At 45.1% G+C, this 19,744-nt stretch overlaps 1 protein-coding gene and 1 long non-coding RNA gene across 6 annotated transcripts in view; both read right to left on the reverse strand.

Annotated features, from left to right (window-relative positions):
* Window positions 1–8,267, reverse strand: part of DOCK3 (dedicator of cytokinesis 3) — a 675,444-nt gene extending 667,177 nt beyond the window's left edge. For all 5 annotated transcript variants that reach the window (XM_073010128.1, XM_073010127.1, XM_073010126.1 and 2 more), the window contains exon 1: window positions 7,893–8,267. In XM_073010128.1, coding sequence (XP_072866229.1) covers window positions 7,893–7,929 — 37 coding nt within the window. In that variant the 5' untranslated portion in view covers window positions 7,930–8,267. The remainder of the gene's footprint in view (window positions 1–7,892) is intronic.
* Window positions 8,268–11,109: 2,842 nt separating this feature from the next.
* LOC140709787 (uncharacterized) lies at window positions 11,110–14,026 on the reverse strand. The gene is made up of 3 exons (XR_012090511.1): window positions 12,294–14,026; window positions 11,663–12,099; window positions 11,110–11,354 (listed from the first exon to the last, which is right to left on the reverse strand). It is a non-coding gene; the product is annotated as an uncharacterized lncRNA (long non-coding RNA).
* Between the last annotated feature and the right edge of the window lie 5,718 nt (window positions 14,027–19,744).

Consider the following 19,744-nt stretch of genomic DNA (forward strand, 5'->3'; position numbering starts at 1 on the left):
TCTCGGCTCACTGCAACCTCTGCCTCCCAGGTTCAAGCCTCCTGCCTCAGCCTCCCGAGTAGCTGGGATTACAGGCGTGCACCACTATGCCCAGCTAATTTTTGTATTTTTAGCAGAGGCGGGGTTTCATCATGTTGACCAGGCTGGTCTCAAACTCCTGACCTCAAGTGATCCACCCACCTAGGCCTCCCAAAGTGCTGGGAATACAGACATGAGCCACTGTGCCTGGCCCAAGATAACAATTTTAAATGTATTTTTTTACTGTAGGTCATAGTCAAAAGTTGGAAAGACATTTGTCTAATGAACAGGATAAAGTATACATATCACCATAAACTACAAAGTATAACAGGATTTAACAGAATAAAATATATCTGGTTGGAGAAAGAGAGGGGTAGGGCCAAGAATCTAGGAAAGGATTTACAGACATAACAATATATAAGAGAAGTCTTGGCAGGCTGGAAATAATTTAAGAAATAAAGACATGGGGGAAAGGCACTCTATGTAGAAGGAACAATATGAACAAAGACATGATGCAGCAAATAAGTGTTTAATGGTCCTGGGACATGGCAGCACTGGTTATAAGTTAAGCACAAACAGAAGAACCTGAGGAAAGTTCAGTTTGGCTAACGTGTAAAGTATTAAAAAGTCAGTGGATGAGGCTGAACATGCACATCTGAACCATAACATGAAAGTGTTGGATACATGATAAACCATGAATGCTAGCTATTCCAACTAGTCTTAGCTCTGGGGCCTTAAACCATATTATCTCTAAGATTTCTTAGAGTTCTAAAATTTATGACTTACTGAAGAGCTATGATATAAGTTATTTATATGCAGGCACAGAACAAGGACTTATAAGACACTACAGGGATTCATTACTCTACTCAATAAGAAAGAATGTTCTCATTACAGCTAACAATAAAATGGGCTGTCCCAAAAAGTAGTGAGGGCACTGGCAATAGATATGTTTGAATATAGGCCAAATACATATCTGTTGAAGGTATGGTACTAAATCAGTACTATCAAGTTCTGTGTTTATCACACTCTAATTCTTCTGTCATGTTGGTTCTCACTTATTAGCAAGAGCTCATGAATGAGTTCCAAAGGGAGAGGGAGAATCATATTGAAGTAGGAGGATGGGATTTTATTCCATTGTAGATAAGCAGGAAAATGGAAAGCTGCTGAACGACATTTCCCAACATAGTAATTATCTTTGTACTAGAGTATCCTAAGGTGTGATATAGCAAATCAACTGCAAGTACTTAGCTAAAATAATTTGGTGATGTACAAAAAAAAATTTTAAGGTTTTAAGAGCTAAAATATGTGAAAAAAGTACTTGCTTTTCCAGGCAAAAGCTGTCAAAAGGGGGTATGCAAACACTTAAATGCATAATCATAAACAGGCTTGGTTTGTTCATTACAATAAAAGCATAACATTGGAATTAAAATCCTAATATAGCATATCCAATAATGCTCACATATTGGGAATAATTTCAGATCATTCTTAAAGAATAAAGACACAAAAATTTTAAAAAATTCAAAATACAAGCTATTAAAAATTAAAATTTAGCACCAATATAAAAATATGGTATGAAGATAAAGTAGTTTCAAACTCAATGACCATTCTTTTGAGACTGTCCTGCTTCAGAATGCGTCTAATACTACACAGAAATAGGTGCCATGTTTACAATTTAGTTTAATGTTTCTAAATCATAGTCTAATACTGCATGATAAAATGAACTAGAAATCTGAAGTCTACTGAATAGACTTAAGATGATTAAAAACTTAAACATAAGACCCAAAACTATAAAACTACTAAAAGAAAACATAGGGAAAATGCTTCAGGACATTCATCTAGGCAAAGATTTTATGACTAAGACCTCAAAAGCACAGGCGACAAAAACAAAAATAGACAAATGGGGCTACATTAAACTAAAAGCTTCTGCACAGCAAAGGAAACAAACAGTAAAGAGACAATCTACAGAATGGGAGAAAATATTTGCAAACTATTTATCTGATAAAGGACTAAAATACAGAATATACAAGGAACTCAACAGCAAAACCAAACAACCCCATTAAAAAGTAGGCGACAGGCCGGGCGCCGTGGCTCAAGCCTGTAATCCCTGCACTTTGGGAGGCTGAGACGGGCGGATCACGAGGTCAGGAGATCGAGACCATCCTGGCTAACATGGTGAAACCCCGCCTCTACTAAAAAGTACAAAAAACTAGCCGGGCGAGGTGGCGGGCGCCTGTAGTCCCAGCTACTCCGGAGGCTGAGGCATGAGAATGGCGTAAACCCAGGAGGCGGAGCTTGCAGTGAGCTGAGATCCGGCCATTGCACTCCAGCCTGGGAGACAAGAGCGAGACTCCATCTCAAAAAAAAAAAAAGCAGGCGACAGGCTGGGCACAGTGGCTCATACTTGTAAACCCGCCACTCCTCAGGAGGGAGGGCCTCCTGAGGCTGGGAGCTCAAGACCAGCCTGAGCAAAATAGCAAGACCCAGTCTCTACAAAAAAAAATTTTAAATTAGCTGGGCATGGTGGCATGGAACTGTTGTCCTAGTTACTGGAGAGGACGGCTTGAGCCCAGGAGTTCAAGGTTACCGTGAGCTACGATCATGCCATAGCACACTAGCCTGGGTAACAAAGCAAGACCTCGTCTTTAAAAAAAAAAAAAAAAAAAAAAAAAAAAAAAAGCAGGGCACAGTGGCTCACATCTGTAATCCCAGCACTTTGAGAGGCCAAGGCGGGCAGATCACATGAGGTCAGGAGCTTGAGACCAGCCTGGCCAACATGGTGAAACCCTGTCTCTACTAAAAATACAAAAAAATTAGCCAGGCGTGGTGGTGCACACCTGTAATCCTAGCTACTCAGAAGGCTGAGACAGAAGAATCACTTGAACCCAGGAAGTGGAGATTGCAGTGAGCCAAGATCACACCACTGCATTCCAGCCTGGACGTCACAGCAAGACTCTGTCTTTAAAAAAAAAAAAAAAAGAAAAAGAAAAAGGAAAAAAAAGTTAAAAAGTCCAATACAGAAATAAAATTCCTTAAATGTAACTATCCAGTTTAAATTGAAAACTGTAGAGTATATCTCATCTTTCAAGCCAGAGTCATACTACTGACACATTCCTCTCAGAGGACACAGTGTAATAATACAATCTGTGGCTTAGAATCTCAAAGTTCTACGTTCAAATCTCAACTCAGCACTTACTATCTAAAGTACCTTAGATCAGTTACTTAATTTCTCTCAGCTAAAGCTTCTTTCTCATCTGTTTAAAAAAGAGGGGAGAGGTGGTGATATAGTGTAAAGCTCAAGCAGAATCATGAATGTGGAAGTTCCCCATAAACACTAAACAAGACATCAAGCACATCCTCACTTTTCAGAACAAAATAAAGTTATAGGTATACGAAATCTTTCCTACCCCTAGTGGATGATGTCTTTACCTCTAAAGGGGTATTGGGGTCCTTCCAGAGGTTGCAAAGGTTGGGCTTCCCTCACTGAATAAATACCTAAAGAGCATACTGTCTTCAGACAGTGTGAATTCTAGTACATTTACCAACAGATTTACTCAAATTTTGTGAACACTAATTATTTCAGATCTGGTTTCAAGGATCTATTCTCTCCCCACCTTCAGATTATTTTCCTGCACCACAGGATCTTTACAAGTTTCTTTTAAGGACTCAGGGTTCGTTTTTTTTTGTTTGTTTGTTTCGTTTTTTTGTTTTTAAGTGCTTTTCTTCCCTATCTGGGGAAACCTAACCAAAAGGAAATTAGGTAAAAATAATGCATAAAATATGCATTACTTTTTAAATAGGAAAAAATATAACATTACAAAACTAAAATGTAAGGTCTTCAGATTGGTAATGAAAAAAATTTTTCATGTTCTACTAAAAGGGATTAAGAAAAAATAAGCAATAAATGCCCTAAATTATTTAAAAATTTGCCTTAGCTGGGCACAGCAGTTCACAGGCATAATCCCAGTGACTCGGGAGGCTGAGATGGGAGGATAACTTGAAGCCAGCAGTTTGAGACAAGCCTGGGCAACATAGCAAGACCATATAACTAAAAAATACTTTTTTAATTAAAATTTTAAAATTAGCCAGGCAAGGCTGGGCATGGTGGCTCACACCTGTAATCCCAGCACTTCGGGAGGCCAAGGCCAGCAGATAATGAGGTCAGGAGATCGAGGCCATCCTGGCTAACACAGTGAAACCCCATCTTTGCTAAAAATACAAAAACAAAATTAGCTAGGCATGGTGGCGGGCACCTGTAGTACCAGCTACTCGGGAGGCTGAGGCAGGAGAATGGCATGAACCCGGGAGGCGGAGCTTGCAGTGAGCCAAGATCACGCCACTGTACTCCAGCCTGGACGACAGAGCAAGACTCCATCTCAAAAAAAGGAAAAAAAAATATTAGCCAGGCAAGGTGGTAAACACCTGTAGTCCCAGCTACTTGGGAGGCTACAGTGGGAAGACTGCTTGAGCCCAGGAGTTCAAGGCTGCAGAGAGCTATGATCATGCGACTGCACTCTAGCCTGGATGACAACAGCAGGATCTCATCTCTCAAACAAAAAAAAAAAAAAAAATTGCCCACGACAGCAGAAGAATAAACAAGATGACCTGAAGCAGCTTCCACTTCTAAGACGTCAAACTAATACATACATACTCAAACCTTTACCGCTTCTCTATTCAAGGAATTTAATTACAAACATTCTTGTTTTTAAAATTGTTTGGTGTTTGTTGCTCCTGCTGTTGCTCCTGTTAGAGGGTAAGAAAAGTATTTTCTTGGTTTTTGTATTCTACATTTGGTACTTTGGGTACAGTCAGTATAGGGAAAGACAGGTGTTTCACAAAAATAGCTGGATTTTTCTCAGCTAATACACTTTAGAGCAGGAAGCTTCTTGGAAAGGTAGAATAAAGAATGGAAGGATGCAGGACTTTCCAAGCATTCATAGCAACAGAAAGGAAAGCAGAGATTCTCTAAGAGGGAAAGAGACATAAGAAGTCAAAACACGGGCCAATGGGTACGGTAAAGAACAGTACCTTACAGTACCAGAGAAAGAAAGCAAGACAGCCAAGTATATCACAAAATACTGCCCACTGCCAAGAAGAAAATTAAGGAAAATATACAATCGTTGAAAGACAAAAAAAAAAAATTAACAATCTTTGGGATTCAGTTTCTTCATCTGTGATAGTCTTAAGACTACTCTGGGAATCGACACGGGGTTACCTAAGTGAGAGTCCCGAGCACATTGACAGGCCGATCACTGACCCTCCGAAAAGGATAATGTCCTCCCCACTGCCTAAAGTCACTCACAGAATATTACAATGGAAAGGGGAGCTCAGTAATCACCTCATCCTAAATGAATAAACCAAACAATTCAGTCATGTTATAACCTGTACAGAATTCCTATATTATAAAAAATTTAATAAGATATTACTATAGGATCTCAAAGCCTTACCAATGTCAAATACAAATGAACAGCTGCAGTGGAAAAAACCCTTTGTACTGCTGCAACAGGAGACTCCTTCCCTCACTAATACCAGGGCAAAAGGAGGCCCTCGAGGCCCTCCTCCACAAATTTCTCCAAACTGGTAGGAAGTTAAATATAAGGGGTTTCCCTCCCTGCTATATGGTTATAGGTTGACAAACAGAAACAGAAATCTGTGCTCCAACTTAGTCATAAAAATCAAAGCTGAAACTCAAACATTTTCTCACAGGAAAATGATAATGGTTAAATTTTCAAGCTAGCCCTCATAGCAATTAAATGATGCGGCAAAAATGCCATTTTAATTGACTATTTTTCTCATAAGTATAATGTATAAGCTACTTTATAAAGCGGATTTTATGAAAAGGTCTAGAAGTGTAGCCCTAACATCCTTACGGGAAAAAAAAAAAAATTGTGTCCTGAGTTTTAAACAATTTACACAAAAACTTTTAGATCATAACTAAGGAGGGGACAGTAGAAAACTGTGAGATAAACAGGGAGAGAGTTGCTTGGTTTGGTAGAAAAGGCATCTAAATTATACTAAACCACAGCTGCTATGAAAATATCTTCAGTGTAACTGTCTCTCCCATTTAGCAAGCATTTAAGCTCTGCCCTGAGCCCAATGCAGTGGCCTCCCAAAGGGTGTAACAATTTTTCTAAAGCTAAACACACAGTCCTAGGAATGCAAGAATTCCGTTGCATCTTGCTGGGTAAATCACACACCAAATCCTAGTGCTTTCAGATTCACATGTACCTATCTTGATTACCTTGCATTGGCTCTGTCTCAGAACTAACACACTTAGTGTTATTAGTCTAAATACTAAGGGAAAAAGAAGAAACTAACGCTTATTAGGCATTCCGCATGTTCTCATTTCATTTTCACAACCCTGTAAGATAGGTAAACATTATCCCCAATTTATACATTAAGAAAATGATGTTAAATTACTTGCCCACACCACCAGTAAAGAGAAGCTAGGACTCTGAATTCCACTTTGTTCACTATTCAAGGGCTCCTCCCCACCCCAAAAAAAGGGCTCCTCTCCCCTCCAAAAAACTCAATCATGGGGTGCCACTGGGGAGTTGACCACTCACATTAATTACTTGTTATTCTGGGAGCGAGTTATGGAGAAGATAAACCACCAATTCCTCATTTTACAGAATCAATTCAGTATTCAGGGAATACTCTAAGGGGTAAAATGTCCTTAGAGGTGAATCCTAGCTCTTCGCATCATTTCCCAATTCCTTCTCAATAGAGACTCTAGGACCAGAGCTCCCGTTATCACCTCCATCCTAGCATAGCTAATTGTTTCACAAAGTTTCCTTTTAAAACAAGACTTTCTACCAGAATAGAAGACCTCTCTGCTGGTCCTCAAATTTAAATAAATTTCATTTTCACATGATAACCTGCCTAATAGCATTCCAAAACACTCGTTACCACCGCAGTTTCAAGTTATTTGGTAGTGAACTGTGAACTAAATCTTGACTAAATTGCAGTAAAGATGGGACACAAAAATCTGTTTAGACAGATTTCCTATCTAAAATTTTCCATTACGAGCTTAGGAAAAACAAAACCTGTACACTCAACATTTTAAATCTGTTTCTAACTGAACAAGATGATAGGTGATGCAATGAGGCTTAACTCTATCATGTAATTGACACAAAAAACTAAAATTGTAAAACATTCAATACTTTAAATTACTGAATATTCTTTTTAAAGTAGAATACTGTAAGAGTTATTTAGCTTCTGGAGTTTAACACTTAGATAAAAAAAGGTTTCTAAGAGGAATAGGGTCTCAACTGAAAACAGGTTTTAAAAAAAAAACCCGTGTCTATAAAATATCTAAACATTGATACATGTCCAAAAACATTTCCCATTGTAAAGTATTATTTCTAACACTAACGGCAAAACAAAACAGATCAAACATTTGCAGTCAAATGTCCAAATTTTTGAACTGAGAAAATGATGTCAACGTTTTTCATCTGTTTAAGGTTCCAGACCAAAAATAAACAGCCACCGGGTTCATCAACTCAGGTGCGGAAACTCATTAAAATTGAGCTTCTGGAGCGAAAAAAACATATTCCCAGAATTTGGCTTCTCGGGTAAAATTGCCCCGTGGCCCACACCAGAAACCTCGGGCAACTGCCCGGGCCTTGCCCACCCCTCCCGCGGGCCGCACCTGCCAAGGCCGCACCGCCAGCGCCCCCTGCCGCCCTCTCTGCATAGAGACCCGCGCCCACCCCCGCACCCGCATCCGCACCCGCCCCCACCCCGCGCTAGCCCGGCGCCGAGGCCGCGCAGCCTGCGGGCAGGGGCGGGGGCGAAAGGATGCGAATCCAGGCGGGGCCGGGAGCTGGGCGCGTCCCTCAGAACCCCAGTCAAGGCCAGGCCGGAGCCTCACCTACCTACACCGTATTTCTCCTCCTCCGTGGGGGTCCACATGACCGTGCCGGGCGCGGCCCCGCGGGCGCGGCAACCGGGCGACAACGCGGCGGGGACGGCCGCGGGCCCGGCTGTGGCGCACCGCGAGTCGAGGCGGGGACGGTCAGGCGGCGCGGGGCAGTGGGCGGCGCATCCCTCACAGGCCGTCCGGGATGCCGCCACCACCCCCTCCACGTCTGGACCGCGAGGCTCCGCGGGTGGCCCAGCAGCCCCTGGCGGCGCGGGCGAAGGCTCGCCACCTGTCCTTCGCCGCTGCTCCAGTGCCGCCGCTTGCTGCCTCACAGCTCCGCCGCCCGGCGCCGCCGCGGCTCGGCTCGCCCCAGCGGGCTCGCAGGACGCCCGCGCATGCGCCACTCCCTGCCGCGCAGGGGCTCGCGCTGCCCGGGCTCGCGCCGTCCCGAGCCCGCGCGCGAATCCACGCGCCGCTGCTGCGCGCCAGCGGAGGGAAATACGCGAAAAGCGATTGGACTGCCCGGCCCCAGACTGCCTTCTTCGCTGGTCTGGGGCCCTCAGCTGCAGCAAACTCCGGAGGGGGCGAGGCCGGTCAGGTGGGCGACTCCCTCTACCCGGACTCCAGACTCGCTTCCGCTTCCAGTGCCTCCTGCCGGCGCCCGGAGATGGCCACAGGCCTCCTTCTCGGAGAGGGGAGATCTGGAAAAGGAGGAAACGACACCATTTTCAGACCCATCCCAGTGTCACCCACAGTGCTGTCGGAAAGGTCCCCGGAGCCACCCTGTGCATTCCCAGGGTCCGCAGGGTGGAGTCGCCACGAGGGAACTAGGTGGGGTGCACTCTCCTGGATACACTCTGGGCTGAGGCCGCTGACACCTGGGTTCTTGCTTCTCTAAGTTGGCCTGAGTGGTGAATGTTTGGGGCCAGAACAATCACAGCTGCCTTGCTAGTAAAGAAGCACTTCACTGGGCCCTTCAGGTTCCTACCCAGGACACGGCCTCTGCTGCTCCTGGGTGTCTGCCTCCCTTGGGGCCCTAAGTACAGGCTCCTACGGGAAACTCCTGCTCTCTCTCCTCCCTAAGAATCCATTCATTCTGATGCCTGTAAATGTCACCTTGTGACCCCCAAGTCAACCACTTACCAAAGACCATGAACTGCAGAACTTCTCCTTTACACCTACATTTGGACCACATGCCCTAATCCCAGCAGATTTGCCCATCTCTGTTACTAGCATTACTAAGTCAAAACCCTAGTGTCATCCTTCACTAGCACTCTCAGACACCCCCACAACCTTCAAAGTCCAGCTCAGCCCCTCACCTCCAAGAAGCCTGCCCTGACCCATAGGCTCCTTTCCTTCTTTGTCTGGAATTGGAGCTATGTTCAATTTGTCTTATTTCCCTTATAAGACTGTCAGCTCCCAGAAGGCAAACTCCAGGCTAAAATCATCTTTCTAACCCCTCACCACCAACCCAGCACCTGGTGTATAGTTGTTGCATGGGAAGCCAGACTAGTACAAGAATATCTTGTAATCAACAGATCTTGATTCTTCCTTCTAAGTGTCATTATTGGTAACTCCTCCCAGGCCTGATTGTGCTCTCCTGGGTTATGGCCACCCCTTTGCACCTTCCGATCTTTAGGCTCCTCCCCTCACTAATCATAGCTGCCCACTCCTGCCCAGAAAATGTCTGTTCTGTGAATGACAGAATTTCTCAATAGCCAGATACACTTCTAATAAGGGGTAGCAGGGATGTCCAACAACATAACGAAAGAGCTAACTGTCCGAGAAGACAGACCCCTCCCCAGTGGCCACCATGGAAGTATACTATGGAATGAAGCCACATTCTTACAGAACTCTCCAGGGAGCTAGTCAACAAGTGGGGCTGAGCTACGCAGGCCTTCGGGGAACAACCTTAAAGCTCTTATTTCATCCTCTAAGTTCACTCCCTTGTCTGCTGTATGTGATGACAGTCACAGAGCCTAGGGCCAGTTTTTCCAAAGTTTATACTCTTTTTCCCAGTCTGAATCCATCTTAGATTATGACTTTCCCAGATGAAGAAAATTCTCCATGATTGCACATCTCAGCTCCAGGGTGGAAGGGCATTAAACCCAACCAGGGAAGAAAAAGAAGGGACCAAAGTGAGAAGGAAGGGACTTAGTAAGCCTGGATTCCTACACTCTTGCTATTTGTATAAATTTAGATTGTGTGAGTTCAAGCAAAAGGGCATAGCACACATTGGCCTTCAGCAGGACCGTGCACCTGCTCTCTTATCCCCCTAGCATCTGCTCTGATCCTTTCCTTCCTCAGGCTCCCAGTCTACTCAACACACCACACACACACACTCTCCCAGCATATGAGCTACCTTCCAGCTTGCCTCTGAAAATCAAGACCCTCAGCATAGTAACCTTCCCTCCTCTCCAATCGCTCTGCTTTGTGTTCTCGCCACCACCAGGCTCACTACCTACTGCTTCTCAGGATCCTCAACTATCATTGCCCCATCTCCCATTTTCACCCTGACCTGCTCCATAGACTCCTTCTGCAGTCCCAGGAAGACCTGCCCTATGGGTACCCTCATCCCCCCATTTCCTCTCTCTTCCTCCTCTCTCCATCTGACTACAAAGGAGAATCATCCACTCCAAATCCTTTTATTTCAATGTAATTCATTTGATTCTCAGCACCTGAAGGTCTGCATTCTGACACTATCACCTCCTGGAAACTACTTTCCCAGAATTTCCCAGGGCCATCCCAACTTCAGACCATTGCCTGGTTCTGGCTGGGCTTTTGCATACAGTTTCCCTCAACTCGTGTCCTCTAGTCTTGAAACCCACACATCTGCATCATCCTCCAAGAGCTGTCTCAGGGCCACTTTCCTGAGGAAGACTTCCCCAACTGCCGTTAGTTCAGCTAGATTTTTCACACCCATTATGTCCTTTCCTGTAGCACTTACTCATTCCACCCTTCTCCAAGAAATCAAATGGGTCTGCTTCTCACATTGGCAAACATCTGTTTTTTTCTTCAGTGACAAGGATTGTTCTTCAATTATTTTTACCTTACACAGAGACTAACATAGTGCCTACCACCTAACGTGAATTTAACATACAGTCTTGGGTGAATGATCTCCCTGTATGTTTTCTGAGACCATAATGAAATAGGTTGGAAGAGAGAACTGAGATATTTACCTCAGCAAGTCACAAATCTGCAAACTCAGAAACTCTAATTAATTAAATTTCTTTGTTATAGACATATTGGTTTTAATTAAAAATTCATTGCAATGTCTTATTGAGTAGCTATATAAAAGATAAATATGATAGAGCAATTTATCTAAGAAACAAAGTATGCAAACAGTTTGACTTATGTCACTGTTACTTTTAGGTTTAACTCATTACCTTAGATGATAAATTGCAACTCGATGAGCAAGAAAGGAATCAAGTTTTCTACAGGAAATTCGTTAAGACTGGTGGCTGTTAAAAACAGCCTATAACCGCCGGGCACAGTGGCTCACGCCTGTAATCTCAGCACTTTGGGAGGCCGCGCCGGGCGAATCATGATATCAGGAGATCGAGACCATCCTGGCTAACACGGTGAAACCCCATCTCTACTAAAAATGCAAAACATTAGCCGGGCGTGGTGGTGGGCGCCTGTAGTCCCAGCTACTCGGGAGACTGAGGCAGGAGAATGGTGTGAACCCGGGAGGCGGAGCTTGCAGTGAGCCAAGATTGCGCCACTGCACTCCAGCCTGGGTGACAGAGCGAGACTCCGTCTCAAAAAAAAAAAAAAAAAAGCCTATAACCAAACAAATTTTATAAATGATTTACAAGAAATGCAGACAGCATCATCTTTTTCTCTTAGAGTTTAAGTTGATCAATAATTTTTTTATCACGAGCGAACTCCATAACGGTAAATCCCCCATCACCTTTGGTGAATGATACTGGCCCTTTGCAAAGCTCGATGAGATACACTTCTAATCTTCTCTCCTTATTTTCTGCTGCCTGGAGAATCACACAGCAGCACTTAAGGAGCCAGCCAGTCTGATGACTCAGCTCATAAAACAATGTGTGGCCACAAAGATGATGTTTATCCATGAGCATTCTGGAGGCTCTTGCTACTGAAGTCGGCAAGCAGTGGGTAAGTGGCACACGATGCTCATTCTCAAGAGTTCTGGCAACGGTGCCACCACAGCACTCACTTCCCTCTCTCAGCAGTTGATTTCATCTGATGCTCTGTCCAAGCAGAATGGTAGAAAAAATCTTCAGAGAAATGCAATGGGTATAGAGGCAAATCCAAACAAAGTGCAGGTGATAGTGGTGACATTCTGCCTTCTCTTGATCAGGAAGTGCCAGCAGCTGGAGCTTATACCCATATGAACCCCAGGGTCAGGTAAATGGAAGGCTCAAGAACACATTACCCAACTTACTTCTGCCCTTCTGGGTTCTTCAAGGAGTGGGTCTGCTGTGGTTGTAAAACATCTGCATAGCTAATTTTCTTCGTGGCAGAGAGACGCGCAAGCTAGTGCCACTTCACCACCACCCCTTATTTATCCCAAAGCAACACCTTTTAGGAAGCCTCCTTTCAGGAGGCAACTTTAGAATAAGGGGCTAATTCAAAGTAAGTTAACACAAATGGACACAGTGGCTCACTCCTGTAATCCCAGCATTTTGGGAGGCTGAGGCAGGCAGATGACTTGGGGCCAGAAGCTCAAGACCAGCCTGGTCAACATGGTGAAACCCCATCTCTACTAAAAATACAAAAATTAGTCAGTCATGGTGGTATACACCTGGAGTCCCAGCTAATTAGGAGGCTGAGACAGGAAAATCACTGGAACCTGGGAAGCAGAGGTTGCAGTAAGCCAAGATTTTGCTCCACTGCACTCCAGCCTGGGTGGAGTCTGAAAAAAAAAAAAAAAAAAAAAAGATGAAGTTAACACAGAGATGGCTGACACAGTTAGAGCCCCTTCAGGTGAAGAGACCTAAATTGTCTAAGAAGATATTAGTGTTTTGCTTTAAGTTTTGTTGCATCTGAATATATTTTCAGTAGGGAGGGGATAGGGAAGAGTGTGACAGGAAGATGGATTAAGCAGTGCAATATTTCATTATTTTCCCTAAAATGACACACTTTAACCATCTGTTCCTATTTTATCAACCCATTCAAAATATTATTAAAATGTGGATTTATTTCAGTTAGCCAAGGTCTTCAAATGATAAATGGTCAAATCTCTCCTGTTTGTAATTCCTGGAGACTTATACGGCACTTCTGGATGGGGTCTAATGAACAAGCCCCCCCATGAGAAGCACCCCCAGATGTGTCCAGATGTGTCAGAGAATTCTCAGCACTTTTGTCCTGCCCACTCAAGACTGTGAGCTACCTGGAGACAGCACCATGCTATATTCTTTTTTATTTTTAGTGACTAGCACGCAACATCTGACACATAGTAGGTGCTCAGTAAATGTTGTTTGGATGAATGTATTCGTAAATTAGTGCTTTTAATGTTTTCCAGAAATTCATATTTTTGTTCCAATAGAGTTTTTGTTTGCTTGTTTATTTTCTGTCCAGAAGAAAGGGCGGAGATAGAATCAAAAACAAGATACCCCCTGGAAGGAAGCGCAAGTAGATGGAAACTTGGCATTACCCAGTTCTCTTTTCCCTTGGGGGAAATAATTATGTCCTTAAATTTCTGCACTAAGTCACCAAGGAGGGCTTGAAATTAAAAACCTTGGAGAGTAATTAGCAACAAAACGTTCTGATGTCAAGAAGCAAATTTTATGGGACCATATTTGTAATATTAATTGGGTCTCTGCATAGCCAAATGGTGAAAGTATTGCTACAATACAAATAGGCCCAAAAGAGAAAAACAGCCCAAAATAGCACAGATATTCCAAATCAGGACAGAGGTAATTTATCTACACATAAAAAGCCACCAATGGAAATGCCTTCACCAACTCACTTGAGTTAAATGAGTTAAAAAGCAAAAGCCTGTTGTGTAGTGTAGCACCACCTACCCCATCTCTGAAATGCTATGGGACTGGGGCTAGGAAAAGAACTGAGACTATCCACACCAACTTTTCCTACTTTTTATCTTGAAGTGTACAAAATTTGAGTCATTTATTTACCAAAAATTTATTGAGCACCTATTATGGGCCAGGTCCAGAGCAAAAAAATAAATAAATAAATAAATAACAGGGAGTCACTGCGTCCAGCCTCTCTTCATGGAGTTTAACATCTAGCTAGGTGAAGAGACATTGAACCAATAATCACATCTAATGAAAGACACAGGACAGGCGCAGTGGCTCACGCCTGTAAATCCCAGCACTTTGGGAGGCTGAGGAAGGCAGATCACTTGAGGCCAAGGGTTCCAGACCAGCCTGGCCAACATGGCGAAACCCCATCTCTAATAAATATACAAAAAGTAGCCAGTGTGGTGGCAAGCACCTGTAGTCCCAGCTACTAGGGAGGCTGAAGCAGTAGAATCACTTGAACCCAAGAGGCAGAGGTTGCAGTGAACCGAGACTGCACCACCGTACTCCAGCCTGGGTGACAGAGCAAAACTCCATCTAAACAACAACAACAACAACAAAAACAAACAAAAAAACAAACAAAAAACAAAACAAAAAAAATGAAGAGAGAGACAAGTACTAGGAGAGAAGAGAAAGAGAAAGTGTACATGTACAGAGGGAGCCTCAACTAGGGGTTCTGATCTAGTTTGCAAATAGGGAAAACTTCCTGGAGGAAATGCTATTTAAACTGGAGGCTGACAATACATACAAATCAGCCAAGTAAAGAAGAGAAAAGTGTTCTAGGCAGAGGGAGTAGCATTTGGGGGAGGTGAATCTGGTGAAGAAGGAGCTTAACGTATCCAAGGAAAGGAAAGGCCAGTGTGACCAGGATGTGATGTGTGAGTGAGCAAGTAGAGAGTGGGGAGAAATGTGGGGACTAGAGTGGGAGACAGGGCAGCCGTTGGGGTCTTGCCATGTCCCATGACATTAGGGAACCAACCATTGACAGACCTTGGATCAGAAGCAGAGATGAGAGACATGAATAAGAACGTGATCTCCCCTCAAGGAGATCCTGGGCTTGTTGAGGGAACAGCCTAGGAGGAAGACTTATCCTCTTGAGTCCTGGGCTCAGAGGCACCACTGCACATTCCCCAATTCTCTGAGTACCAACGAAGTCTGCCCAGAAGCATCTAGGACCACTGCTCACACAGGACCACTCCAGGCTTCTTTCTCCTCCTTGAGCCAATCTTTCCTTTGTTCTCGAGATGGCACACCTATGTCCAGGGTCTAGCACTCATCTCCCAGGTTTGGAGGGGAAGCACAGCTTATGTCCCTACATAGCCCACTCTCCAGGTTCTGTGACCCACTGCTTTAGCTGTGGTCTCAACACCTTGCTTGTCCATCACACGGCTGCCCATGCTAAGGGTCCAGAGAAAGAACATTGCCAGGGGCACCAACAAGCAATTGGCCCTGAATCTGATCAAGGATTATGGCTAACCTCTTCCTTGAAGAACATTTAGTAGGGGATGCCAACAAAGAGAAATCTTTAGAAAACTCTCTCACAAGATCAAACCTTGGACTTCTACTCAGAACATGCAGGGCCCTGACCCAGAGAGCAGCAGGAATAGTACTCACCCTGTCACCACTGAGGAAAAGCAACTCTAAGAAATGGGGACTATTCTGTTCTCCAATTAGCATTGAGGGTGATGGATCAGAATTTATAATATGCAGTTATGAATTACAGAACAATCAGAGAAGTGATCCTGATTCAGAAATCTGCCATTCCGGGAGCCATGGCAATTTTTCATGAGAACTCAACATGGGGCGGCCCCTGGCCAAACCTCACTTGCACTCAGCCTGTCCCAGCCCCAGTCTGTCACTCCAACCCACTGACAGCCTCAGGCTTTTTCAAGTTTCAGGTGACCTAGCAACAGGGAATAGAACTTGAGGGCTCTGGAGTCAGAGCTGGGTTCACATCCAGCTCCAGATAGATACTTCCTAACTGGGCGACCCCAGGCAAGTAGCTTAATCCCTCTGAAGCCAGTTTAATGGCTTCTACATCAGGGATGCTTCTGAGGATAAAGCCTGCAAAGTTCTCAACACAGAGCCTGGCACAAGGTTAATGTTCACAAAACTTTGGAACCTTGCTCCCCTCCTACTGGCTCAAATTGCTTCCCAGAAATGCTGGGTCTCCTTGTATTTGTGGAATCTACTTCTCCTACAAGTTAGCTTGTGAGAGCTGGTTTGGTCACCCCTCTGCAGCTGGGCTGGCCTCCTGCATCCGCCTCTTACCAGCCAGCACTTAACTCAGCGTGAGCCTCTTCTCTCTATTTAACACCAAAAGGTATTGATTTCCCTAAGCTATTTCCATGATGCAACACCCCTGAGAACTACGTATTGCATCAGTTCTCCTCCATGACCATCAAACCCCCTGCTCACAGTCACTCTCCCTAGAGCCACAGGGTCCTCAGCTGCCAAGGCATAGATCTGTTTCATTTTGCACTTGCTTAAAGGTCAAACATGAATTTCTCCCCATTATTGTACTGTGTCTTGTCACACAGACTCTCTGTTTCATGGATTAGTCATAGTCTTGCTATCAAATTAAATATTCCTTGGTAGTTATTTTTAGAGAAATCTTTTTCTAATTCTACATGGTGCAATGATGTGTGTGCACCCACAGCTCTGGAATCCAGGCATTACCAGGTGGGTTCCAAATTGTATGAGGGTTCACATTCCTCTAGAAAGCAACAGCCAGTGAAACAGTGGAGTTTGTAACCTGACTCTGTCCATGGACTCTTCTGTCCAGCCCAAAATAATTAATCCTCATGCTTTGGATAATCCAGTCACTTATCATCGGTCCAGTAAAAGCCCAAAGGAGGTTCTTGATACAATTGTGAGTTAAGCAAAACATGTCTATGCCATCCCAACCTCTTGTTTGACTCTCTCCTTGATCTTAGTACAGAGGCACCAAGGGCAATTGTGCCTTCATGCCCTGCACCCCATGGAAGACTGCCCTCAGGAAAGGCCCTGTCACCCCCTTGACTGAGGCCTGAGTGAATGATACTGGTTATATCCCTGCCTGCTCCCATGGTTCTGCCTGCCCACTCAGACCAGCGTCCATAGGGAAATGAGGTCCTCAGAACCAAATTTTAGACTTAACTGGGGTGAGTGTGCATGGAGAAGGAAGGGCTTGCTAAGAGGGAGTCCTCTTCACCTGCTCGAAGGCACTGTGAAGATAAGAAGCTGTACATACCTTGGGCTTTAAGGACTTTATATAGTTGGTCCAGCATAGTTGAAGCAACAAAACCCATAGTAACTCTATTTTTGTTGTTGTTGTTTGTTTGAGACAGAGTATCGCTCTGTCACCCAGGCTGGAGTGCAGTGGCGTGATCTTGACTCACTGCAAGCTCCGCCTCCCAGGTTCACGCTGTTCTCGTGCCTCAGCCTCCCGAGTAGCTGGGACTACAGGTGCACACCACCTTGCCCGGCTAATTTTTTTGTATTTTTTAGTGGAGACGGGGTTTCACCGTATTAGCCAGGATGGTCTCGATCCCCTCACCTCGTGATCCGCCTGCCTTGGCCTCCCAAAGTGCTGGGATTACAGGCATGAGCCACAGCGCCCAGCTAACCCACAGTAACTATTAATTCAAGACAGGATTTAGCATTTGCTCCTGGGGTATGAACTGTGAGGAGGGGAGCAGATTTCCCACTCCCATGCTTTCTTCTATGTGTGGGTCTCCACTTGCTGGGATGTGTGGGGCCTCACTTACCCAAAACAAGTGAGACTAGGGGAAGGGGGAAAGTCAGCCCAACACAGACCCATGTGACTTCACACTAAGCCACTTCCTCCTCTAAGCCTTCTTCAGTAAAGAAGAAAATGCTTTGGCCTCCATCTGAGTTTTTATCTCTCCATTGTTCAGAACTTGGATGAGGTAAAGAGGACTACTTATTGGGGACCATCTCAGAAAGCCCCTATAGATTATAAATCCTTCAGTTGTTCAGAGGTAGGGGAGGCTGAGTGGATTGGAAAAATCTGGGAAGGCTCGGCTGAGGAGGCGAGATCTCAGAGGATGAGTTTAAATGGATATGACTCTCAGGGTGGTCTCATGAACCAAGGCACAGAGGCAGGAAGAGCGAGATGAATGGGATGCAATGACAAGGCCAGTGTGACCAGAGCCCAAGACTTCCTTGGGGGCGGGGGCAGGATGGCAGGTGGGTGGAGGCAGACTATGAAGAATTCTGAGTAGTCAGTAGAGACTAAACTAGTCAGTGGGTCAAGGTATATTTTCTGAAGGCTCTTCAGGGTCCAGGGGAAGTGGCTGGGGATAGTCAATGTTGGCTTAGAGGAGAGTCTGTGGGGCAGGCCAAGAGGCTGCTATGAGGCATTTAGGAGGAGCAGTGCAACTGTGAAGACTGGCTGAAGGCATGGAGACAATGCAGGAGTACACAGAGATTTGACCTTGCATCATTCCAGCTGGTGAGGACAGCCCTAGCAGGGCTGATGAGCCATTCAGAGAGCCCCTGGGGAAAGGTACACATTTGGGTCACCTGATGGAAACTGCTTCCTCCCGTGAGGAGAAATAGAATAGCAAATGAAAAGATGGGAAAATGAACATCTTCTTTAACTATCAAGAAAGACAAATTGAAGCTACAAGAAGACCCCTTCTCTTTTTCTTTTTCTTTTTCTTTTTTTTTTTTTTTTTGAGACGGAGTCTCGCTCTGTCGCCCAGGCTAGAGTGCAGTGGTGCGATCTCTGCTCACTGCAAGCTCCGCCGCCTCCCGGGTTCATGCCATTCTCCTGGCTCAGCCTCCCTAGAAGCTGGGACTACAGGCGCCCGCCACCACGCGCGGCGAATTTTTTTGTATTTTTAGTAGAGACGGGGTTTCACCGTGTTCGCCAGGATGGTCTCGATCTCCTGACCTCGTGATCCGCCCGTCTCAGCCTCTCAAAGTGCTGGGATTACAGGCATGAGCTACCGCGCCCGGCTTCCTTTTTTTTTTTTTAATGGAGTCTCAACTGTCGCCAGGCTGGAGTGTAGCGGTGTGATCTCGGCTCATTGCAACCTCTGCCTCCCGGATTCACACGATTTTCCTGCCTCGGCCTCCTGAGTAGCTGGGATTACAGGTGACTGCCACCACGCCCAGCTAATTTTTTGTGGTTTTTTTTTTTTTTTTTTTTAGTAGAGACGGGGTTTCACCGTGTTAACCAGGATGGTCTCGATCTTCTGACTTTGTGATCTGCCTGCCTCGACCCCCCAAAGTGCTGGGATTACGGGTGTGAGCCACCACGCCTGGCCCCTTTTTTTTTTTTTTTTTTTTTTTTTTGAGATGGAGTCTCACTCTGTCGCCCAGGCTGGAGTGCAGTGGTGCAATGTCGGCTCACTGCAGCCTCTGCCTCCCAGGTTCAAGCGATTCTCCGCCTCAGCCTCCTGAGCAGCTGGGATTACAGGCACAGGCCACCATACCTGGCTAATTTTTCTATTTACTTAGTAGAGACTTACTTCACCATGTTGGCCAGGCTGGTCTCGAACTCCTCACCTCAAGTGATTCGTCCGCCTCAGCCTCCCAAAGTGCTGGGATTACAGGTGTGAGCCACTGTGCCCAGCCCATTAAAATTTTTTTATTTGGGTCAGGCACGGTGGCTCACACCTGTAATCTCAGCACTTTGGGAGGCCAAGGTGGGCAGATCACGAGGTCAGAAGATCGAGGCCATCCTTGCTGACACAGTGAAACCTTGTCTCTACTAAAAATACAAAAAATTTAGCCCTGTATGGTGGCAGGCGCCTGTAGTCCCAGCTACTTGGGAGGCTGAGGCAGGAGAATGGCGTGAACCTGGGAGGCGGAGTTTGCAGTGAGCCGAGATCATGCCACTGCA

Source organism: Chlorocebus sabaeus, chromosome 22 (assembly GCF_047675955.1).
Source record: "Chlorocebus sabaeus isolate Y175 chromosome 22, mChlSab1.0.hap1, whole genome shotgun sequence".
NCBI lineage: Eukaryota > Metazoa > Chordata > Mammalia > Primates > Cercopithecidae > Chlorocebus > Chlorocebus sabaeus.